The sequence below is a fragment of the Arachis duranensis genome, chromosome 2 (assembly GCF_000817695.3).
Source record: "Arachis duranensis cultivar V14167 chromosome 2, aradu.V14167.gnm2.J7QH, whole genome shotgun sequence".
NCBI classification, from domain to species: Eukaryota; Viridiplantae; Streptophyta; class Magnoliopsida; order Fabales; family Fabaceae; genus Arachis; species Arachis duranensis.
In genome coordinates, this window is record NC_029773.3 from 43,004,565 (window position 1) to 43,030,667 (window position 26,103).

Below are 26,103 nucleotides of genomic sequence, written 5' to 3' on the forward strand. Positions count from 1 at the left end.
GGAAAGGAAGGGAGAGGGAGAGAGAGAGGGGGAGGAGAGAGAGAGAGAGAAAGAGAGAGAGAGAGAAAGGGGAGAGAGAGAGTGAAGGGAGAAAGAGTATGTAAAATTAATTTTGGAGTTTAAATAAAACCAGTTTTAATTTGGTTTAAAACTAAATTGAACCATAAAAATTGGTTTTTAATAAACTGGTTTTGCATAAAAACTATGGCTTCAGTTCAGTTTTTTATTTAAAAAAACTGGTTTATTTAAAACAGTTTCAGTTTAGTTTCAATTCAGTTCAGTGAAACCAGTTTTTTTGCACACCCCTACTTAAGGCTATAAATAAATTCCATAAATCCTTCACCTCTCTTAAATGAAAAATGTTTTTAATTCAAAAGAACAAGAAGTACATGAATTTCTAAATTATCCTTGAATTTAGTTTAAATTATATTGATGTGGTGACAATACTTTTTGTTTTCTGAATGAATGCCTGAACAGTGCATAATTTTGATCTTGTTGTTTATGAATGTTAAAATTGTTGGCTCTTGAAATAATGATGAACAAAGAGAAATGCTATTGATAATCTGAAAAATAATAAAATTGATTCTTGAAGCAAGAAAAAGCAGTGAAAAAGCGAAAGCTTGCAAAAAAAATATATTTTGGCGAAAAAAAATAAATTAGAAAGAAAAAGAAAAAGCAAGCAGAAAAAGCCAATAGCCCTTAAAACCAAAAGGCAAGGGTAACAAGGATCCAAGGCTTTGAGCATCAACGGATAGGAGGGCCCAAGGAAAAAAATCCCAGGCCTAAGCGGCTAAATCAAGTTGTCCCTAACCATGTGCTTGTGACATGCAGGTCCAAGTGAAAAGCTTGAGACTGAGTGGTTAAAGTCATGATCCAAAGCAAAAAGAGTGTGCTTAAAAGCTCTGGACACCTCTAACTGGGGACTTTAGCAAAGCTAAGTCACAATCTGAAAAGGTTCACCCAGTCATGTGTCTGTGGCATTTATGTATCCGGTGGTAATACTGGAAAACAAAGTGCTTAGTGCCACGGCCAAGACTCATAATAGTAGTTGTGTTCAAGAATCAACATACTTAACTAGGAGAATCAAAAACACTATCTGAAATTCTAAGTTCCAATAGATGCCAATCATTCTAAACTTCAAAGGATAAAGTGAGATGCCAAAACTGTTCAGAAGCAAAAAGCTACAAGTCCCACTCATCTAATTAGAACTAATATTCATTGGTATTTTGGGATTTATAGTATATTCTCTTCTTTTTATCCTATTTGATTTTCAGTTGCTTGGGGACAAGCAACAATTTAAGCTTGGTGTTGTGATGAGCGGATAATTTATACGCTTTTTGGCCTTGTTTTTAGGTAGTTTCTAGTATGATCTAGCTACTTTTAGGGATGTTTTCATTAGTTTTTATGCTAAATTCACATTTCTGGACTTTACTATGAGTTTGTGTGTTTTTTGTGACTTCAGGTAATTTCTGGCTGAAATTGAGGGACATGAGCAAAACTCTGAAAAAGGCAGACAAAAGGACTGCTGATGCTGTTGGATTCTGAACTCTCTGCACTCGAAATATATTTTCTGGAGCTATAGAACTCCAAATGACGTGCTCTCAACAGCGTTGGAAAGTAGACATCCAGAGCTTTCCAGCAATATATAATAGTCCATATTTTATTCGTAATTAGACGATGTAAACTGGCGCTCAACGCCAGTTCCATGCTGCATTCTGGAGTCAAACGCCAAAAACACGTCACGAACCAGAGTTGAACGCCCAAAACACGTTACAACTTGGCGTTCAACTCCAAGAGAAGTCTCAGCTCGTGGATAGATCAAGCTCATCCCAAGCACACACCAAGTGGGCCCCGAAAGTGGATTTATGCATCAATTACTTACCTCTGTAAACCCTAGTAGCTAGTCTAGTATAAATAGGATAGTTTACTATTGTATTAGACATCTTTGATCAGTTTATGCGATCTTAGACATTGGGGGCTGGCCATTCGGCCATGCATGGACCTTCATCACTTATGTATTTTCAACGGTGGAGTTTCTACACACCATAGATTAAGGGAGTGGAGCTCTGCTGTACCTCTAGTTTTAATGCAATTACTACTATCTTTTATTCAAATTCAATCTTATTTCTGTTCTAAGATACTACTCGTACTTCAACCTGATGGATGTGATGATCCGTGACACTCATCATCATCCGTCCCTATGAACGCGTGCCTGACAACCACTTTCATTCTACAAGCGAAAGCTAGAGTGTGTATCTCTTGGATTCCTTATGCACGATGCATGGTTGCCCTCGCCTGACAACCGAGCCTTCCATTCCGTGAGATCAGAGTCTTCGTGGTATAAGCTAGAATTGATGGTGGTATTCATGAGAATCCAAAAAGTCTAAACCTTGTCTGTGGTATTCCGAGTAGGATTCTGGGATTGAATGACTGTGACGAGCATCAAACTCACGATTGCTGGGCATGATGACAAACGCAAAAGAATCAAGGGATTCTATTCCAATATGATCGAGAACCGACAGATGATTAGCCGTGCCGTGACAGAGCATTTAGACATTTTTCACTGAGAGGATGGGATGTAGCCATTGACAACAGTGATGCCTTACATACAGCTTGCCATAGAAAGGAGTGATAAAAAACTGGAAGGAAGCAGTAGAAAATCAGAGATTCAGAAGGAACACAGCACCTCCATACGCTTATCTGAAATTCCCACCATTGAATTACATGAGTAACTCTATCTTTATTTTCTGTTTAATTTATTATTATTCGAAAATACAATAATCTCTTAAATTAGTTAAATCCGCCTAACTGGGATTTACAAGATGACCATAGCTTGCTTCATACCAACAATCTCTGTGGGATCGACCCTTACTCACGTAAGGTTTATTACTTGGACGACCCAGTACACTTGCTGGTTTGTTGTGCGGAGTTGTGACAAAGTGTGATTTATGTTTGAGAGCACCAAGTCTTTGGAGCCATTGTTGATGATCACAATTTTGTGTACCAGTTCCTCATAATTATCAATGTATGGTTTGTAGACAAGGATGGTGATCTCAATTACCTATGTCTAGCCAAGAGTTATTTCCTTTATTTTATTAGTTCTTGTTATTAACTTTCTTGTTTTTATATTTCTTTGCCAATTATAAATCAAACCCCCTTATCCTTCATAGCCAATAATTGATCACTTCATTGCAATTCCTTGTGAGACGACCCGAGGTTTGAATACTTCGGTTAATTTTTATTGGGGTTTGTACTTGTGACAACCAAAATTTTATTAAAATTTGAATTGAGCATTACTAGTTGGTTGGGAACTATACTATCAACGGAATTATTTTGAATGAAATTCCTAACCATATGAAAATGCTCTTTCAATAGCATAGGTATTATATTTGCCTTCCTTTTCAAATTGAGCCCGATGACTATTTTGAAATCGTCCATGGGTGCTACTGAGAAATCTACAAGGCCCTTCCAAGAACCAAGAGTCATCTCAACCCCTTTTGCTATTCCCTTAAAGGGTTCACCCTTAGTATTCACAAGTTTGAACCAGTCGTTCTTTTCAGTGATCTTCAACCCAAGCTTCCTTGCTTCATCAGGCCTGATGAAGTTGTGTATAGTACCTGTGTCAATCATAGCCATGAAGGATTTTTCATTGATAAAGGCTTTGATATACATCAAGCCTTTCTTTTCTGCAGTGCTTGCCTCTTTTCCTTTCACAACATTCAAGAGTTGGATAGATCCAACACACTCAGTTACTTGAGAGCCTCTCATTCCTTAGTGATAGATGCTAGAGTCCGTAGCTTGGGACAGTCCTTCATTTGGTGTAGTCCTTTGCACACGAAGCATCCTCCTTTGGGCACGAAAGCCTTCTTATTTTTCTCGTACTCTTTCTTTGAAGAGTATTTCCCTTCTTTCTTGGTTGAGAAACTCTTCTCCTTGTCTCCCCCATCTTTAGTAGAACTAGGCTTGGAGGAAGACTTGGGTTTAGAGTCTCCCCTATGATATTTAGTGAGTGATTCGGCCACCGTTGCATGATGGCCTCATCGATATCCTTAACATTCCTTCTTTGTAGTTCTTGCTTTGCCCAAGGTTAGAGTCCATCAATGAAGAAGAATAAGGCATCCTCTGATGCTAAGTTGGGGATTTGAAGCATGAGAGTAGTGAACTCCTTTACGTAGTCGCTAATTGTACTCTTGTGCTTCAACTCCCTCAACTTCTTTCTTGCTTCATAAACCACATTCTCAGGGAATAATTGTCTTTTCAACTCCCTTTTGAAATCTTTTCATGTGGCTATATTTCAAGTACCCTTCTTTATATCATCGCATTTTCTCCTCCACTACAAAGTAGCATTATCAGAAAGGTAGAGAGCTGTAGTGCGTACCTTTATTACTTCTTCTACCACCCCTTAGCCATCAAAATAGCTCTCCATTTGCCATAGAAAGTTCTCCACCTCTCGAGCGTCCCTCACGCCGTTGAATTTCTTTGGCTTTGGGAGATCAATCTTTGTCGTATCCCTTATAATTGTTGGTCGAGATTTTACCTCCTCGAACCAAACTCAAACTTCCTCAAATAGTTTCAAGGAATTCTCAAGCATCTCTTCAATTTAGAGCATTCTTTCTTTGAAAGCATCTAGTTCTCCTAACACGTGAGCCTCGAGGGTCTCTTTATCATGTTCTTTCCTTTGAAAGCACTCATCCATATAGGACAGAACATTCTCCAACATAGAAACTCTCTCTTCTAAGAAGTTAGAGTCCTTACCTCTAGGCTCACTTGAAGAATGGGACTTCTTGCCTCCCCATTGAGAAGGTATAGCATCCTTTCTCCTTTGAGACTCAACATGCTCCATGGTGATACTAGAAGCCATACCCAAAAACTACTTGTGCTCTCTCTCGAATCTTGCTCTGATGCCAAATTGTCTCGGCCTTGGGCACACTCCAACGCTACCGTGCCAGCACTCGGACTTACTCAACTTCCTGAGCTAAGACCAAGTCAGCCTAACTCTCAGTATTTAGCAAGAAAGTTAAGAACACAAGAGAACACAAGAGAAAGGAAGCTTTGGTAGAAAAAATACTTTATTACTCTCAAGTGTTTATTACAAATGACTCACACACGACTCATACTAACTCTTACCTCCTATTTATAGCCATCCACCTCCTCAATGGATGGTTAGGATTAAATCTAATCAACAGTTCAGATTAATCATCTAGAACCTTCATTACAAATATCTATCCTACCACAACTTTCTAAATACTTCTAGATTATTTCATACTACTCTTCATACTTCTATATACACCCAGACTCTTTTAGATTACTCTATGACCTTCTAGAGTCTTCTAAAATTTTTTAGTATATTCTGGAACCTTTTAGGACATTCTAAAACATTCTAGAGCCATCTAAAATATTCTCAAACACTCCAAAAAAACTATACAAATACTGTTAAATTTAACTTTTTTAAAATTTACCGTGATATGACGATATAATAATATTAAGTTAATTTTAAAATATTATATATAAATAGGATAATTTAAATATCAGAAAGTCGTAGATGATGGGCTGATTTTTTTGGTTATGAAAGAGGTGAAGGTGTTGTGTCGGGTTATGGATGATGAAGGTGCTACACCAATTTGTGGGACAGTTTTTTATTCAGGTTTGGTGTTAAGAAATTGGACCCTTCGAGTTCTTTGTTTTTAAGTTTTTGGAAGTAAATCGCAGGGTCCGTTTTGCATGGAGGGAGGATCTGAAATTCACATAAATTAAATCGGAACCTGCGATTTCTCCATGATCAAAATTTTTTTTTATGATTTACATGAAATCGGATGATCCATTTTTTCTGTTAATTTTTTTTTGAATTAAGTTCAAAAAGTTGCTGGATTCAAGTTGTGTCTGACACCACATCAATATTAAGCATCACTTCTCCTCATATCCAAGTCCAACTTTGCCTCCATAATCAAATTAAAAAGCGATTTAAGAAATTTTAGACAGTTGACTTGCACATGTCCAAATTTGAGATGATACCCTTTATTTATTTTAATTAAATTTTTTCTTCAAACTTAAAAAAAAAATTAAAACTACATAACCATATTATTTAGACAGTAGGAGATAAAAAGTATGATTTTTTTATGTGGAAAAAAAAAGTATATTTGTTAAAAGGAGAAAAGAATTGCCTTATATTAACGAACTGAACAAGGAAAAGTGTGGTAATGACACGACAACACATTAACTAATGACTTAGTCTGTGTGTCACTTCGAAAAATAGGATGTCAAAACCAATTACTGAGATCTCATAACGATCAATCTCTCTATCTCTCTCTCATCCTTTATCTTCATTTCTTGTAGGTTTTTTAAGTTTTATTTTTTGTGAACCCCTGTACTCAAATCTTGCTTCGTTGCTTCGTATCTCACACCACTTTAACGCTGATATATCAACACAGTAAGTTTTTTTCGTTCTTTTTTCTAATTGTTGTTTCGATTATTCCATAGTTTGTGATTGAATTGTTAGCGAGTCATGTTTTGATGTTGACATTATTGTTGTCTTAAACTATTCCAGATTTGGGAGTCCCATTTAATTCTTTGGAACATATATATTTAAACTCATATTAATTATTATATGATTTAATAATATTCAATTTTGTAGACAAAGGTTTTCAATGTTATATCAATACGTATCAAATAGCTACCTTTTTATCTTTCACGTAGTCTCTCTTGATGCATCAGTTTCACTTATTTGTTGTTAATTTTTTTTTTGGATAGCTTCATGGTTATTAGTTAGTGCAAAGCCTGTTGTGTGCTTTACAGCACTTATTTTTTCAAATGAAAAATAATAATTTTTTATCTTATATTTCTTTTTTATTGTTTGATGGGACATGTGGTACATAGAATTTGACTAAAACCTAATAGTGAGTCACACCAATTGTAATATCCAGTTGAACCGTACCAAATTAAAATAGCTTGATTTACTTTCTTTTTTACATGTTAGAAGTGCACTTGAACTAGACAAAAGATTATGAAAACTATGAAATCATGGATCTCTAGTGTTTTGGTAATTAAATTGTCCTTTGTCTTTTTATTTATTTTTTTATTGTTCTACCTTGTTCGAATTTCTAGGCTGATTTAGCTGGAGCACATTATGCCTTTTAGTTATCTTTCTAATTTAGTAATATATATGCACTATTAAGAGTAGAACTAGCAATGATAAAGTTTGACTTCGCTTAACATTATTATTTTTCTATATATACCTCTTTATTTAGTTTGATAATTCATACATGCATGCCTAATAACATTGAATAGGGAGGTATTTATAGACACAAAAGCGAGGTTAAGTTAAAAAGAAAGTTAATCTTTATCACTGTTAGTTAACTACTCTCAATATGCATTGCCCTACTTACGTCTCATCAAATTTTGACACAATAAAAATAATTAAATGATTTTTATGTTTCAATCTGGATTAATTAAATAGTGTACTGCATGTCAATTTATGTACATATCAGAACGTTATATATATGTTTTTCACATAAAATATTTTACTTATGGCACGTCACATACTAATTTCCATTCTGGAATATATTGCCTTCCATATATCTAAGGATCTAAATTGATTTTTATTCTTTTTAGCTCTAAGAAATTTCTATATTCCATTTGTTGACACTTTTTTAATATATATATATATATGCAGGTGTAATCTTTGCAACTTTGAAGAACTTGAATTGCGTTTATTTATTTTGAAACACTGGAGAATGATCAAACAATGTTACTTTGGACGATGATGAACTTGGTACCACATATCAAGTGAAGTAAAATCTATGCTGTGATCATCATATTCAGTTTACAACAGTAACGACTGTGAAAAGCATAATTTAATTTTAAAGTGATAAATGTCGAGGGGTAGATCTGAGGAATCACAAAAGAAGCGCTTAGTTGCTTCAGTTTGTGCTGTGGCATTTTTTCTGGGTTTTCTATATGTATACAGTGGATCCATCTTTGGTTCTCGGAATAGTGGTTCATCTGCACTTGATTATGGTAGCAGATCATTGAAAAGACTTGGAGCATCATATTTGGGTGCAGATGACACTGATAGCAAGCAGGATGTGTCTTCATCAAGTTTTGCACAGGATGGGGACGATGATATTATACCGAAAAGCTTCCCGGTAAATTTCTTTTATGCATTCTGAGATTCCATCATCACTTTCCTATTTTCTTCACTAATCTTATTGGTGGTGTGTATTAAATCCATCTACTAGCCCAAAATCGAAGTAATAAGCTTTTCAATCAGCCCACACAAGATAATCCAACAATAATATGAAGAAACTGTCTTACATTCTATACACAGAATGTTATTCACTCTTCTAGAAACAAATTCATTTATGATGACTTACTATTTATTAGAAATGTTAATGGTTAAAAATTAGGTTAGTAGTGATTAGATAATAATTATAATAGTGGTGTAGTATTTCTATATATAGCTAGCTAGATGATACATAAAAAAAAAAAAGTTAACATTAAACTTCAATATATAATTATATATATTTTCACTTCTATCTCATCTCTTGAATTTTAATATGGTATCATAACTCCTTTAAACTTTACTGATATCTATGGTGAAGATTGTTGTCGTGAGTCATCTTCTTTTCCATCTTCTTTCTATCGTGGAGGATCAGTCTCTTAACTTAGCACAAGACCCTACCAATTTTATAATTATATCAGTGGAAATTCCACTTCTATTTTAGTAATCCTTATAAACAATAATTACCATTCTTGGTGTCGATCTTTTTCTATAATCATTGTCTTTAAAAATAAACACGGATTTTTTACTAGTACCATTCCTCCTTCTTTACCAGATGAATCTTTTTATCTAATCTGGAAATGCTGCAACATTCTGGTTCTATCCTGACTTTTTAATTTACTATCACATTCAATTATGCAAAGCATTATTTATTTCAACATAGCCTCAGCTGTTTGGGCATGATCTCAAAGAACGCTTTTTTCACAGTGATTTGCTTAGAATTGCAAAGTTACAAAAAGAGGTGTATGCACTCAAACAACAAAATCTCTCAGCTACATACTTTTACAGTACTTCATTGGGAACACTCTAGGAAGAGTTTGCCATTTTGCGGCCGCTTTCAATATTAGCTTACCTAGCAAAAAGCATCGATCCCAAGACTTTATTATCCGATTTTTCAAAGGTCTTGATGAAAGATTCTCTGTTGTTCGATCACATGTTCTCCTTCTGGACCCTCTACCGTCGATGACTCGCATGTTTGCATTGGTTATTCAACATGAACGTCAACTGCAAGCTCTATCTAGAATCTTGGATGAACCACATGCAATGGCTGTTGCTATTGATTCGCGTTATCCTCCATCTGGCCACAGCGGTGGTCATTCATCATTTTTCTCTGGTGCAGGTTGCGACAGCGGTGCCTTCCCCTCCAAACAATGTTCCTATGGCGGCCGGAATGGCCACACGGTGGATGTTTGCTATAGCAAACATAAAACATGGTACTCATTAGGTCACCCACGTTTCTCAAGGAAGCCGCGCTTCAATAGTCTCTTCTCCTCCTCTATGAACGTCGTAGCCACTCTTTTGCCTCCTAATTCAATTTCAGTGCCACTACCTTCATAGAATATCTTGATTTTAAGAGATAGGGCAACTCAGTAGCAACACTCAGTTGCAGATCAGGTTACGTGCCTCTCTCCAGCCTAAAATCATTCCTTTATAAATTTTTTAAAGAGAGCCGAAGCTTCAACGTCAGAATGCAAGGGCAGTGTTGGGTTACCTCAAAGCCCAAATTTGGGTATTCCTTATTTATGCTCTTCATACACTTTTTTTATGCTAAATAATTTTTCAAATCAACATATTTTTCTTGACACTTGGATCATTAATTCAGGTGTCATAGATCACATTGTCTCAAATTTATCTTGGTTTTATTCTTATTCTAAAATCAATCCCATACTTGTTCATATGCCAAATGATTCACAAGTTATTACTTCACATAAAGGAATTGTGAAATTTTTAACTTCATTAATTCTTCATGATATTCGATTATAAATTTTAGTTTTAATATTATCTCTATTTCGAAAATAACTTCCATGTTAAAATGTGAACTCACTTTTTTATGTTCGTCATACAAATTACAGAACTATAATTTAAGGATGATTGGTTTGGGTAGTTTGAGAGAGGAATTATATATCCTTAATAAGTCCTTCACCGCCAATAATGCATCCACTACACACTCCCCCAACACCTTACAAGCCACTCCCATCACACCTTTAAATTTATGGTATTTTCGTTTAGAACATCTTTCTAAAAAAAGACTTAATTTTTTACATAGGCAATTTCCCTTTATTTTCACAATTGTGATGATCAAGTTTGTGATATTTATCATCTTTTCAGGTAAAAGAAATTTTTTTTTCACAAAGTTTAAATAAATCTAATCATGCCTTTGATTTATTATATCTTGCTTGATATATGGGTTCTTTTCGTCAAAATTCCATTCTCAATCATATATATTTTCTAATTATTTTTTATAATTTTAGTCGTTTTACATTGATAATTCTTTTAAAATTAAAAGGGGAAGTTTAAAATCATGACAAAAATTTTATTGCATTAGTTGAAACGAAATTTAATTTCAAAGTCAAATGTATTCCTTTTGACAATGGTTCTGAATTTTTTCTAAATGATTTTTATGCTTTTAAAGGAATTATCCATCAACAAAATTGTGTAGAAATTTCTCTAACAAAATGGACGAGTGAAATGTAAACAATAACATATTTTAAATGTGGCTCGTGCCCTCATATTTCAATCAAAATTACCTACTTTTTTTTGTGTTATGCCATTAATCATGTGGTCTATTTAATTAATAGGATCTGTTCTTCCATCATAAATTTTAAAACACCTTTTAAAATTTTATTTTAACATTCACCAAATTATCATGATATTAAAATTTTTGGATTTTTATGTTATGTTTCCACTCTCATAACAAATAGATCAAAATTATTTTGATCTAAAGACTAAAAAGGCAATTTTTATTGGTTTTAAAATAGTTTTAAAGGTATATGATTTATACTTTAGATGATAAAAAGGATTGAAATTTCTAAAAAAGTTGTCTTTCATAAAATGATAATGTTATTAGTCCAAATAGTTCCACTCTTATTCCATCTAGCCCAATGTATAACCACTAATATCACATACAACAATAACTCAAAACAATCTATAATCCATCAGCTTATTATATTGGGCCTCACCCACTTCTTATTGACCCAAACCCTCTTTCTATTAAATCACTCTTCTACCTCAGCCCATGACAACAACAAAGACGTCTCACGGCCCACAAATTCAGCCCAACAGAATACACAAATTCAATTATAATTTTAGTCTTTATCTTATCTTATAGTTATCTTTATCTTTATCTCTATCTTATTTTTATCTTATCTTTTATCTTTTATAGACTAATGCTCTATATATACTTAATTTTACCTTCATAGTGAACAATTCAATCAATCAACAATCAATTTTCTTCATCTTTTTTTTTCTTTCATTATTATTCTTTTACAATTTTATTATCTTTGTATACTCTTTCCGTTTTATTATAGTATCAGAGCTCCTCTTGAACTCTGCTGACATCCATGGATCAAGGAGAAAGGGTACAACAGCAACTTCATCCGGAGCCTCTTTTGGACCTTTCATCAACCCAACACTTTTCTTTCATGGCACTTCCTTTCAATGAAGAAGCTCGTCCTTCAAACCAACTTGAGCTTTTGCCAAATCCAACTACTCATTATCTTTGTTCTTTCAATACTTTTTTCTACTGTTAACAATTCTTCAAATCGAGATTCATTCTTGAATACTTGGATCATTGATTCTGGTGCCATATATCACATTGCATCAAATTTGTCTTGGTTTATTTCTTACACACAAATTTCTCCTGTTATTGTTCATTTACCAAATGGTTCTCAAGCTACTGTTTCTTATAAAGGTGGACACCCTTCTGGGCAAAGACTTAATCATTTACATAAACAATTTCCTTTTATCTCTATGCATCATGATGAGGCTTGTGACATTTGTCATATTTCTAAGCAAAAGAAACTTTCATTTTCTCAAAGTTTTAACAAAGCCAATGCAAGTTTTGATTTATTACATTTTGATATTTGGGGTTCATTTCGACAAAGTTCTATTCATAATCATAAATATTTTTTTACTATTGTTGATGATTTTAGCCGCTTTACATGGGTTACTTTATTAAAATCAAAAGGAGAAGTGCAAAATCAAATAAAAAATTTTATTACTTTAATTGAAACACAATTCAACTCCAAAGTCAAAACTATTCGTTCCGATAATGGACCAGAATTTATTTTACCTGATTTTTATGCTTCAAAGGGCATTATTCATCAACGTAGTTGTGTTGAAACTCCTCAACAAAATGGAAGGGTAGAACGCAAGCATCAACATATTTTGAATATAGCTCGTGCTCTTATGTTTCAATCTAATTTACCATCATCTTTTTGGTCTTATGCTGTTAGACATGCTGTTTATCTACTTAACAGATTTGAGATTATATTCAATCATCTACCAAATTATCATGACCTTAAAGTTTTTGGTTGCTTATGTTTTGTTTCTACCCTAATGGCAAATAGATCAAAATTTGATCCAAGAGCCAAAAAGGTTGTATTTATTGGCTTTCAAAGTGGTTTTAAAGAATATATTGTTTATGTTTTAGAAGATAAAAAAATTGAGATTTCTAGAAACGTGATTTTTTATGAAATGATCTTGCCCTTAGTCACAAAAAATGCCCAATTTCATACACTCAGCCCAACATTGCCAAATACACCTTCTCAAAAACAAGACTCAGTTAGTCTTCTAGTTGAACCCTCACCTATACCCATTGACCCAACTCCACCTAGTTCTTTATTTTCTCCAACAACCTCTCCCTCTTTCTCACTATCGTTACCTAGCCAAGTTGAACCCATGACCACTGAATCACTTTCAACACAGATACCCATCTCTCCTTCCGCACTAGACACCAATCCACCATCACCTTCTCATCCCCCGTCACCTTCTTCACCACCTGAGCAACCCCATCCTCGTCATTCCGACCGGCCTCACCAACCTCCAGCATATCTCTCTAATTACTTGTGTAATTCCTCTCTCATCTCTACAAATCAATCTCCCTCAAAGTGCAAGTATCCTTTATCTTCAGTCATGTCTTTTTCTTCTCTTTCATCTTCACGTAAAAGGTTTATTTTATCTCTACATTCTGACGTTGAGCCAAAGTCTTTTAAGGACGCCAATCAACACTCTAATTGGCGTAGTGCTATGAAAGATGAGTTGGATGTTCTTGAGCTGAACAAAACTTGGCGTCTTGTTGATTGTCCTGCAGGGGTTAAGCCAGTTGGCTGTAAATGGGTCTATCGCATCAAACGCAAGCCTGATGGTTTAGTTGATCGATATAAAGCACGCCTTGTGGCTAAAGGGTTCACTCAAACTGAAGGTGTTGATTTTTTAGAAACTTTCTCCCCTATTTTCAAGCCTGCCACCATCAGATTAGTTTTGGCATTGGCCTCTATGAAGCGTTGGCCCATACATCAGTTGGATGTCAATAATGCGTTCTTACATGGGGATCTTTCTGAGGATGTTTATATGATTCTGCCATCTGGATTTATATCTCCTCAACCGAATCAATGCTGTAAGCTACTAAAGTTATTATATGGTTTACGACAATCTAGTCGTATGTGGTATGACAAACTTTCTCATCTTTTGCTATCTCATGGATATCAGCAAACCTCATCTGATTATAGTTTATTTGTCAAATTTATTGGTGATCAAATTTCTATCCTTTTAGTCTATGTTGACGACATTGTTCTCACTGGTAATTCCACTTCTGAACTTGCTACCATTAAGTCTATTTTGCACCAACACTTCCGAATTAAAGACTTGAGCCCATTAAAATATTTTTTGGGTATCGAAGTTGCTCAATCAGAGAAGGGAATTTGCTTATCTCAAAGAAAATAATGTCTTGATCTTTTAGAGGATTCTGGTTTATTAGGTGCTAAACCTGCTTCTGTTCCAATGGATAATACCACAAGACTATATCAAGACAAAAGTCCCCTGCTATCCGACCCTTTTGTATATCGCCGTTTGGTTGGCCATCTTATCTATCTCACCACTACTCGACCGGACATCATGTATGCCACTCAACAATTAAGTCAATTCATGGCATCTCCTACTGAATCTCATCTTCAAGCTGCCAAGCATGTGTTACGATATCTGAAAACTAGTCCCGGCAAAGGACTTTTCTTTCCAAGGGAATCAGAAATTCAGCTTCTTGGCTTCAGTGACTCTGATTGGGTTGGATGTCCTGACACTCGACGATCTTTAATAGGTTATTGTTTCTTCTTAGGCAATTCTTTAGTCTCTTGGAAGACCAAGAAACAAACCACCGTTGCCCGCTCATCCACGGAAGCAGAATATCGTGCACTTGCCAACACAACTTGTGAACTTCAATGGATACTAAATGTGTTACAATTTTTACGCATCTCTCCTATCCGCCCACCAGTTTTATATTGTGATAATCAGAGTGCTCTTCATATTACTGCTAATCCAATTTTTCATAAACGGACAAAATAGTTAGAGGTTGATTGTCATTTGGTTCGAGACATCTTTTATTCTCCATCTTGTGACACGTTTAAAATACTCTTCCACCTTAGCTCATAACAACAACAAAAAAGTCTCACACCGGCCCATAAATTCTTGGCTTCAGTGACTCTGATTGGGCTGGATGTCCTGACACTCGACGATCTTTAACAGGTTATTGTTTCTTCTTAGGCAATTCTTTAGTCTCTTGGAAGACCAAGAAACAAACCACCGTTGCCCGCTCATCTACGGAAGCAGAATATCGTGCACTTGCCAACACAACTTGTGAACTTCAATGGATACTAAATGTGTTACAATTTTTACGCATCTCCCCCATCCGCCCACCAGTTTTATATTGTGATAATCAGAGTGCTCTTCATATTGCTGCTAACCCAATTTTTCATGAATGAACCAAACATTTAGAGGTTGATTGTCACTTGGTTCGACAAAAAGCTCAAGCTGGAGTGATGAAACTTCTCCCAATTCCCTCTTCTGGGCAACTAGCCGACATCTTCACCAAACCTTTGTCTCCTCAACCCTTCCATCTTAATCTGAATAAGCTTAGTATTCTTGACATCTTTCATCCTCCAGCTTGCGGGGCGTATTAAATCACTCTTCTACCTCAGCCCATGACAACAATAAAGACGTCTCACGGCCTACAAATTCAGCCCAACAGAATACACAAATTCAATTATAATTTTAGTCTTTATCTTATCTTATAGTTATCTTTATCTTTATCTCTATCTTATCTTTATCTTATCTTTTATCTTTTATAGACTAATGCTCTATATATACTTAGTTTTACCTTCATAGTGAAATATTCAATCAATCAACAATCAATTTTCTTCATCTTTTCTTTTCTTTCATTATTATTCTTTCACAATTTTATTATCTTTGTATACTCTTTCCGTTTTATTACTTTCCACACTCCACAATACTTTTGTGCCTCTTTCAACATCAAGAATGCGCCCTTCTTCACCTTCTGCAACCTTTAGTCCCTTTCAACCTTTATCCTCTCAACCTACCACTTCGGACACCATGCCTTCAATAGCACCATATAGTACTACCTCTCCCACCACACTACCTTCCTCTTTATCACCTTTGTCTTTTCACCCATCACCCACAATAATTCCCATACCCCTTCGCCATAGTCACCGAGACCGACGACCACCCTCACATTTTTTCGGTTACATCTATGGCTCCTCTCTCACGTACGTAAATTCTTCATCTTCAATGTGTCGATATTCCTTATCCTCTGTTATGTCTCTGTTTTATCTTTCTCCTTCTTACCAAAAATTTACTTTGTCACATTCTAAAATTGAGCCAAGGTATTTTCAAGATGCTCGAAATGCTATGAAGAACGGGCTTGATGTTCTTAAGTTGAACAAAACCTGATCTGTTATTGATTGTCCTGTTGGGATCGAGCCAATCGGCTGCAAATGGATATACCGCATTGACCAGTTGGTATTATTAAGAGGTACAAAGCCCGTCTTGTGGAAAAAGGATTTACCAAATGGTTCTCAAGCTACTGTTTCTTATAAAGGCATTGTTCAATTTTCACCATCCTTGGTTCTTCATGATGTTCTTTATTTACCTCATTTCAACTTTAATATTATCTCCGTTTCAAAAATTGCTTCAGTACTCACATGTGAACTCACTTTTTCATCTTCTTCTTGCACTTTACAGAGCAACAATTTGGGGACGATTGATTTGGCCAAAATGAGAGAGGGATTATATGTCTTTGAACCCAATTTTGGTAAAAATTCATTCACTACACACTCCATAAATTCCATCCAATCTTCACCCATTACACCTTCCAATATATGGCATTTTCGTTTAGGACACCCTTCTGGGCAAAGACTTAATCATTTACATAAACAATTTCCTTTTATCTCTATGCATCATGATGAGGCTTGTGACATTTGTCATCTTTCTAAGCAAAAGAAACTTTCATTTTCTCAAAGTTTTAACAAAGCCAATGCAAGTTTTGATTTATTACATTTTGATATTTGGGGTTCATTTCGACAAAGTTCTATTCATAATCATAAATATTTTTTTACTATTGTTGATGATTTTAGCCGCTTTACATGGGTTACTTTATTAAAATCAAAAGGAGAAGTGCAAAATCAAATAAAAATTTACATGATTTTTATGCTTCAAAGGGCATTATTCATCAACGTAGTTATGTTGAAACTCCTTAACAAAATGGAAGGGTAGAGCGCAAATATCAACATACTTTGAATATAGCCTGTGTTCTTATGTTTCAATCTAATTTTCCATCATCTTTTTGGTCTTATGCAGTTAAACATGATGTTTATTTACTTAACAGAGTTCCATTATCCGCAATTAATTTTAAAACACTATTTAAGATTTCATTTAATCATCCACCAAATTATCATGGTCTTAAAGTTTTTGGATGCTTATATTTTGTTTCTACCCTAATGGCAAACAGATCAAAATTTGATCCAAGAGCCAAAAAGGCTGTGTTTATTGGTTTTCAACATGGTTTTAAAGGATATATTGTTTATGTTTTAGAAGATAAAAGAATTGAGATTTCTAGAAATGTGATTTTTTATGAAATAGCCTTGCCCTAAGTCACCAAAAATGTCCAAGTCCATACACTCATCCCAACATTGCCAAACATGCCTTCTCAAAAACAAAATTCAGTTAGTCTTCCAGTTGGATCCTCACCCATACCCATTGACCCACTTCCATCAAATTCTTTCTCTTCGCCAACAACTCCTCTTTCTTCCTCACTACCGTGTCCTGACCAACTTGAACACATGACTCCCAAATCTATTTCAAGTCAGACAACCTCCCTTCTTTTCGCAATAGACACTAACCCACCATCACCTCTTCATCCCACGTCACCTTCTTCATCACCTGAGCAATCCCGTCCTCATCATTCTGAACGATCTCACCGACCTCTGGCATATCTCTCTGATTACTTGTGTAATTCTTCTCTCACCTCTACAAATCTCTCTGCCTCAAAGTGTCATTATCATTTATCTTCAATTATATCTTTTTCTTCTCTTTCATCTTCTCATCATAAGTTTTTTTATCTCTACATTCTAATGTTGAGTCAAAGTCTTTTAAGGATACCAATCAACACCCTAATTGGCGTAGTGCTATAAAAGATGAGTTGGATGCTCTTGAGTTGAACAAAACTTGGCGTCTAGTTGATTGCCCTGCAGGCGTTAAGCCAGTTGGCTGTAAATAGGTCTATCGCATCAAATGCAAGCCCGATAGTTTAGTTGATCGATATAAAGCACGCTTTGTGGCTAAAGGGTTCACTCAGAGTGAAGGTGTTGATCTGTTCCAATGGATAGTACCACAAGACTATATCAAGACAAAAGTCCCCTGCTAGCTGACCCTTTTGTATATCACCATTTGGTTAGGCGTTTTATATCTCACCACTACTCGACCAGATATCATGTATGCCACTCAACAATTAAGTCAATTTATGGCATCTCCTACTGAATTTCATCTTCAAGCTACTAAGCATGTGTTATGATATCTGAAACTAACTCTGGGAAAGGACTTTTTTTTCAAGAGAATCAGAAATTCAGCTTCTCGACTTTAGTGACTCTAATTGGGCTGGATGTCTTGATACTCGGCGATCTTTAACAGACTATTGTTTCTTGTTAGGCAGTTTTTTAGTCTCTTGGAAGACCAAGAAATAAACCACCATTGTCTGCTCGTTCACTGAAGCAGAATATCGTGCACTTGCCAACACAACTTGTTAACTTCAATGGATACTAAATGTGTTACCATTTTTACACATCTCTTCTATCCGCCCACCAGTTTTATATTGTGATAATCAGAGTGCTCTTCATATTGCTGCTAACCCAATTTTTCATGAATGAACCAAACATTTAGAGGTTGATTGTCACTTGGTTCGACAAAAAGCTCAAGCTGGAGTGATGAAACTTCTCCCAATTCCCTCTTCTGGGCAACTAGCCGACATCTTCACCAAACCTTTGTCTCCTCAACCCTTCCATCTTAATCTGAATAAGCTTAGTATTCTTGACATCTTTCATCCTCCAGCTTGCGGGGCGTATTAAATCACTCTTCTACCTCAGCCCATGACAACAATAAAGACGTCTCACGGCCTACAAATTCAGCCCAACAGAATACACAAATTCAATTATAATTTTAGTCTTTATCTTATCTTATAGTTATCTTTATCTTTATCTCTATCTTATCTTTATCTTATCTTTTATCTTTTATAGACTAATGCTCTATATATACTTAGTTTTACCTTCATAGTGAAATATTCAATCAATCAACAATCAATTTTCTTCATCTTTTCTTTTCTTTCATTATTATTCTTTCACAATTTTATTATCTTTGTATACTCTTTCCGTTTTATTACTTTCCACACTCCACAATACTTTTGTGCCTCTTTCAACATCAAGAATGCGCCCTTCTTCACCTTCTGCAACCTTTAGTCCCTTTCAACCTTTATCCTCTCAACCTACCACTTCGGACACCATGCCTTCAATAGCACCATATAGTACTACCTCTCCCACCACACTACCTTCCTCTTTATCACCTTTGTCTTTTCACCCATCACCCACAATAATTCCCATACCCCTTCGCCATAGTCACCGAGACCGACGACCACCCTCACATTTTTTCGGTTACATCTATGGCTCCTCTCTCACGTACGTAAATTCTTCATCTTCAATGTGTCGATATTCCTTATCCTCTGTTATGTCTCTGTTTTATCTTTCTCCTTCTTACCAAAAATTTACTTTGTCACATTCTAAAATTGAGCCAAGGTATTTTCAAGATGCTCGAAATGCTATGAAGAACGGGCTTGATGTTCTTAAGTTGAACAAAACCTGATCTGTTATTGATTGTCCTGTTGGGATCGAGCCAATCGGCTGCAAATGGATATACCGCATTGACCAGTTGGTATTATTAAGAGGTACAAAGCCCGTCTTGTGGAAAAAGGATTTACACAAATTGAAGGGGTTGATATCTTGGAAACATTCTCTCCAGTAGTGAAGCCTACAACTATTAGATTAGTTCTGGCTTTGGCATCTATGAAGAATTGGCCATTCCATAGGCTTGACATGAATAATATTTTATATGGGGACTTATCAGAGGATGTTTATATGGTCTTCCCTCCTGGTATTGCATCCAATTCATGGCTTCTCCTAGTCAAGCACATTTTTAGGCTGTCACTCGTGTATTGCGCTATTTGAAAGCCAGTCTAGAAAAGGGTCTTTTTTTTTTCCAAGAGATTTCACCATTCAACTTTTAGGCTTTAGCAATTTAGACTGGACAGGATGCCTCGACACTCGTCGCTCCTTGACCAGTTATTGTTTCTTCTTAGAAGGGTCTTTAATTTCTTAGAAGACTATGAAATAGAATACTGTACCAAAGCTGAGTATCGTATTCTTGCCAGCACAACTTTGAGTTTTAATAGTTAATTAACATGCTGCAATTTTTTCACCTTGCCTCCAGTTTTTTATTGTGACAATCAGAGTACTCTTCACATTGCAACAAATTCCATTTTTCATGAAAGGACAAAACATTTGGAGGTTGACTGTAATTTAGTTCAACAAAAGGCTCAAGTTGGAGCGATGATAAAACTTCTCCCTGTTTATTTTTCAGGACAACTGGCTGACATTTTTACAAAACCACTGTCTCCTCATCCTTTCATTTCAACCTTTCCAAGCTTAGTATTTTAGATATTTTTCATCCTCTAGTTTGCGGAACATATTAAATCCATCTACTACTTCAATATATATATTTTCACTTATATCTCCTCTCTTGACTTTTAATAGTATGATCCTAACGTGGTGCTCTATGCCTCAATTGCTTCACTTAACAATGAAGCATAATTTTAAAGCCTCAACACCCCATTCACCAAATAAAATATTTTATTCTTCTTTATCCCTTGTACATTCTTGTTACATTTTTTTCTACAGGTATATTTTTTAACCAATTTGCCTAAATTCCTTATAAAATTGCACTTTTGATTTATTTTCTATTTTTACTTGTATTTTGTATTTTTTTTCTTATCTTGATAATAATATCTTTTTCTGCTTCTAAAGTATTTCAGGTGGTATTTAAAGTTTTTCAAGCAATCTGCAACATAAGTATGGGTAAAAATTTTAATTATCTAACTAACGTCAAATTATATATGTACCACTTAAGCAAAATTAGTTAGTGCTATATGAACAAATTTTCTTTTAGTCATCCGGTCGATTAGTCTATCTAACTTGGCTCAATAATTCACTAGTCTAAAACTATTCCAATAAACAAAATTCATTCACACAAAAGAAGAAGATAGAAAAACATTAAGGGGAAAAAAGGCAACGGAAAAGAAATAACATAAACTCTACTAACAAAACATGAGTATAACTGAACTTAGTTGAAAATCGTTACTAAAAAAATTTATTCAGCTAACATTTTTGTATTAGTGTACTATATTATTTTAATTAACCGTCCACCCTATAAAATAGATTCACCATCCACCCTATAAAAGGTTAACTATATATATGTATGTGTGTCCGCGCGCGAGAGCCATTATTATTTAATTATGCATATTGTCCAAATGAGCCAAACTTTAGAATATAATCAATGTCACTAATAAATTTGCAATGCTTTTTATTTTTGAAGGTTTGCGATGATCGTCATTCAGAGTTGATTCCCTGCTTGGACAGAAATTTTATATATCAAATGAGATTGAAATTGGACCTTTCTTTGATGGAACACTATGAGAGACATTGTCCTCCCCAAGAAAGGCGATTTAATTGTTTGATTCCACCTCCACGTGGATACAAGGTAAGATAAGTTAAGTCTAGATAAGATATTATTTCTAAAATAAATGAACAAAATTATATATGAAAGAGTTTGGAATGGGCTAAAATACACACAAAATCATAAATATTAAAATACATTTGAAAGATTATTTTTTATGGACAAAAATATCATGTCATTAATAAATTTGTAAAATTTGAAATGTACTTTTGTCCATCAAAATCAATATTTTAAGTATACTACTTTGATATTTATGAACTTTGATGTGTGTGTTTTTGTCCATTCGGAATTCTTTTACATGTATTTTTGTCTATTTACGTTTTTATTAGCATATTGCCTGCTATAGATTGAAATTAAACATTTTTGTAGTTTTTGATGTCATAGGTTCCAATTAAGTGGCCACAGAGTAGAGATGAGGTTTGGAAAGTAAATATACCACATACTCACCTTGCACATGAGAAATCTGACCAGAATTGGATGATTGTAAAAGGTCAAAAGATAGTGTTTCCGGGAGGAGGAACTCATTTTCATCATGGAGCTGATAAGTACATTGCACATATGGCAAATGTAAGGTTTCTATTGTCTTTACTATTATTCATACACAACAAAGTGAGATCAAATGCGCATTATGTTTTTTTTAAACAGGTTTTCTTTCTTTTTTTATTAGCCTTATACTCAATTTTTTTTCTTTTGTGGTCTAACAAGAATTGAATTCTAGATACATTATGTCATAAAAGCTCTAATATTCTAAAAGTTTAAACTGATAGAAAGAAGCACATGAATAGTTATATCTCTAACAAATTTTAATGTAATTGAATTGATTTTCGATATCTAAATAATAAAAATACTATTTTTCTCTATACCAAACAATTTTATTTGATTTGTAACTCAATTCAGTGCAAATAATTTCCAGATTATTTTGATTCTAAATATGATTTTCTATATCCATTGTAAAAACCAATTGCTCTTATTTGCAGATGCTCAACTTTTCAAATGACAATCTCAATAACGATGGGAATCTACGCACAATTCTTGATGTTGGTTGTGGTGTTGCAAGTTTTGGCGGTTATCTTCTAGGATCTAACATCATTGCAATGTCATTGGCACCCAACGACGTACATCAAAATCAAATTCAATTTGCCTTAGAAAGAGGAATACCTGCCTATCTTGCTGTCCTAGGAACAAAGAGGCTCCCTTACCCAAGCAGATCTTTCGAACTGGCGCATTGTTCGCGCTGTCGAATCGATTGGCTCCAAAGAGACGGAATACTACTTCTTGAGCTGGATCGGTTGCTTAGGCCAGGAGGCTATTTTGCATACTCTTCTCCAGAAGCATATGCTCAAGATGAAGAGGACTTGAGGATATGGAGGGAAATGAGTGCCCTTGTAGGACGTATGTGTTGGAAGATTGCTGCAAAGAAGGACCAAACTGTCATTTGGCAAAAACCTTTGACGAATGATTGTTATATGGAAAGGGAACCTGATACCCATCCTCCTTTGTGCCAGTCAGATGATGACCCAAATGCAGTTTGGGGTGTTAATATGGAAGCTTGCATAACACCTTACTCTGAACGTAAGTACATTTTTCTTGCAACTTAAAGAGTTTAAGATTCAAAAAGAATCTTAAAATTTTTATCACATATATATCAAAATGCATATTAATAAGGGAAAATTATTCTAAAGGATAGTTAGGAAGATTTAATTATTAAAAAGGATCTTTAATACCAAAATTATTAAGAAGGGCCAAATTTTTTTATATTTAAAAAGAAAAACCAAATCTTTTTGTAAGGAAAAAAATATATCCTTAATTATTTTTTATTTATTTTTATAATCTTTAATATATGTTGTTTAATTCTCAACGCTATATAGATATGTATGAATATTCACTTAGAATTAATTAGTTAATTAATCTAAAATAAATTACTCTAAAAAATCGTTAGAGAGATTTAATTATTAAAATATTGATTAAATAAACAATTAATAAAAATTACTAAAATTAAAAAAAAAACAAAATTTATCAACATAAAAATTATTAAAAAATAAATAAAAATAATTAAGAATATATTTATCTTTTTATAAAAAGATTTGGTTCGTCTTCTTAAATGTTATAAAAAAATTTCGTCCTTTTTAATAATTTTAGTATTAAAAATCTTTTTTAATAATTAAATCTTTCTAACAGTCCTTTAGAATAATTTTCCCTGTTAATAAAGATAATAATTTTTTTCTTAAAGAATAACAAGTAGAATAAATTGGATTTAATTTTTATAATGTTTTTCACAAGCATATCAGTTAATATATTCTTAGCTAAAGTAATTAGTTTTATACTTACTATATGCTAATTATAGAAAATAGGTTAAATTATTTTGTTAGTCGCTATAATTTTTTTAAATTTAAGATTATATTTCTGTATTTTAAAAGTTTTCAATTGAATTTCTGTATTAGTTTTAAATTTATAATTAGATCTTTTTTAACTGTAAATGTTACGAAAACGATTTTATCCATCTCATACTACTAGCCAATATGTCTCAACATATTCTACTAACTTTAATATTTTTTGAACAACAAGAATGTGATTAAGGATTTAAAATTATTTTAGGGATTTAATTAAAAACTTTTAAGAAGTGTATAGACTCCATTATAACTTTAATAAAACTATATAAACTAATATAATAATTTAACCTAGAAAACATCAAAACATACATCTAATTGCAACCACATTTAAATCATGCAATATGAGTCCTAAGTAGCTAAACCTACTAGTAAGTTTCTCCCCCTCAACAAGATTTAACTGATATTGAAAACAAATCTTGAAATTTCAATTGAGTTTTAGCTACATATACCAGAGTAATGCATGGGCGCAAGAAATATCACCAACTAAAATTTTCTGGGTTTTATCATCAGATGACAACAGAGCCAAAGGTAGTGAATTAGCTCCATGGCCTGAAAGATTAACCAGTCCCCCTCCTAGGTTAGCTGATTTGGGCTATTCCAGTGACATGTTTGAAAAGGACATGGTAATAAAAGTTTGCAGTTCGTTATTTGTTGTTTCTTCTTTGCTTATACAATTAGAAAAATAATTGTGCTCTTAACTTTTTTTTCATTTGGTACAGGAAACATGGCAAAGAAGAGTTGATCATTACTGGAGTCTTTTTGGTCCAAAAGTCACATCAAACACTATAAGGAATGTGATGGATATGAAAGCAAGCATGGGTTCCTTTGCCGCTGCTCTTAGAAGCAAGGATGTTTGGGTGATGAATGTTGTACCCCATGATGGACCAAGCACTCTTAGGATTGTATATGACAGGGGTCTCATAGGATCTACCCATGACTGGTATTTAGCTCAATCTATTTTACTAAAATATAAATATATGACACCTTTGAAGTTTCATATGCATTTGAATCATACATATAGGGTGCACTTGTTTATAAGTATAAGACACAAAAATAAAAAATCATATTTAATTTGATAGATAAATATGGATATAGATATTATGTCAAGCACTGAATTAATATATTTTGTATCCATCTTACTAGGAAGGATATAGAGACACTAGTAAGAGACAATTTATTTTTTTATTTTTTTATTATTCCTATCAATTTTTTTTATAATTATTTTTCTTTATTATTATGTTTTTTTCTTTTAAATTTTGTGTGAAGAAAAAAATAGAATAAATTAAATTTTCATAATAATTCTATCTTATATTTAGTTTATTAACAAATAAAATATAAAAATATTAACTTTTTATGTCTTTATTTTTTGTGTCATATTTTTAGTGTTTTATTTTGTGCAAGTTTTAATTTAGTCTTAATTCACAATATTTGATTTGCTTAAATGTACCCATTGAGTAGCCATCTTGAGCCGTTTATTTTGTTTGTGAATGTTAAACAAAGTGGAGTACTCAATAAAGATTTTGATTAAACTAAATAAGCAAGATTTAATTTATTTCTCAAAATTAAAATTTTTGTAAAAAATGCATTCTAACAGGTGTGAAGCATTTTCAACATACCCTCGGACTTATGATTTACTTCATGCTTGGACGGTGTTCTCTGATTTGGAGAAGCGAGATTGCAGTCCAGAGGATCTTTTAATCGAGATGGACCGCATGCTTCGACCAACCGGTTTTATTATCATCCACGATAAACAACTTGTGATTGATTTTGTGAAGAAGTACCTTACAGCATTACACTGGGAAGCAATTGCAACTTCAGAATCCAACTCTGACGATGGCAACGAAGTAATTCTCGTTATCCAAAAGAAATTATGGTTGACAACTGGGAGTGTTGATACAGATCAATAGGATAATCATATGCCTTCTATGTTTCATTTCCTCTCTCTCTTTTCTGTTATCTTTTCCTAACAGGGATCAAAACCGTGCGTGTATGCCCCTAGTGTTGAATGCATTGAACAACTTTGAGTTTTTTAGCATTACATAATTCTTACATTGTTTTCTTATCTCGCTTCTTTTTCTTCCTTTTGCTTCCTTTCATTCATCTTGTGGTGGTATTAATTTAAGTTACATGGCATAGTAGCTATGATGCTTCTTAGGCTCTTTACTTCTGTATCACGTAAACTTTTCAATAGTTAACACAAAATACAGTTAGGTGTTAGGACTTGTCACCCATATATAGCATAAGCTATGTCTAGTGATTACGACTTCGACTTAGAAGGGGAAAACCGCAAACTTTTAAGATTGATGCTTTTCTAAC

The 26,103-nt window shown here is 34.0% G+C and overlaps 1 protein-coding gene across 1 annotated transcript; it reads left to right on the top strand.

The window, feature by feature from the left end:
* Positions 1–7,868: 7,868 nt before the first annotated feature.
* LOC107474265 (probable methyltransferase PMT3) lies at positions 7,869–25,776 on the top strand. Its single transcript, XM_016093868.3, has 7 exons — positions 7,869–8,141; positions 21,257–21,421; positions 21,782–21,964; positions 22,375–22,969; positions 24,298–24,410; positions 24,507–24,727; positions 25,382–25,776. Exons 1-7 carry the CDS (start codon positions 7,869–7,871, stop codon positions 25,692–25,694), a joined length of 1,863 nt encoding a protein of 620 aa, XP_015949354.1. The 3' UTR covers positions 25,695–25,776.
* Positions 25,777–26,103: the final 327 nt, after the last annotated feature.

Excerpts from the sequence above, each read along its gene's own strand:
- LOC107474265 (XM_016093868.3), top strand. The coding sequence starts at position 7,869 with ATGTCGAGGGGTAGATCTGAGGAATCACAAAAGAAGCGCTTAGTTGCT. Across the intron at positions 22,970-24,297 it reads CATAACACCTTACTCTGAAC|ATGACAACAGAGCCAAAGGT; the intron begins GTAAGTACATTT and ends TTTTATCATCAG. Across the intron at positions 24,728-25,381 it reads ATAGGATCTACCCATGACTG|GTGTGAAGCATTTTCAACAT; the intron begins GTATTTAGCTCA and ends GCATTCTAACAG.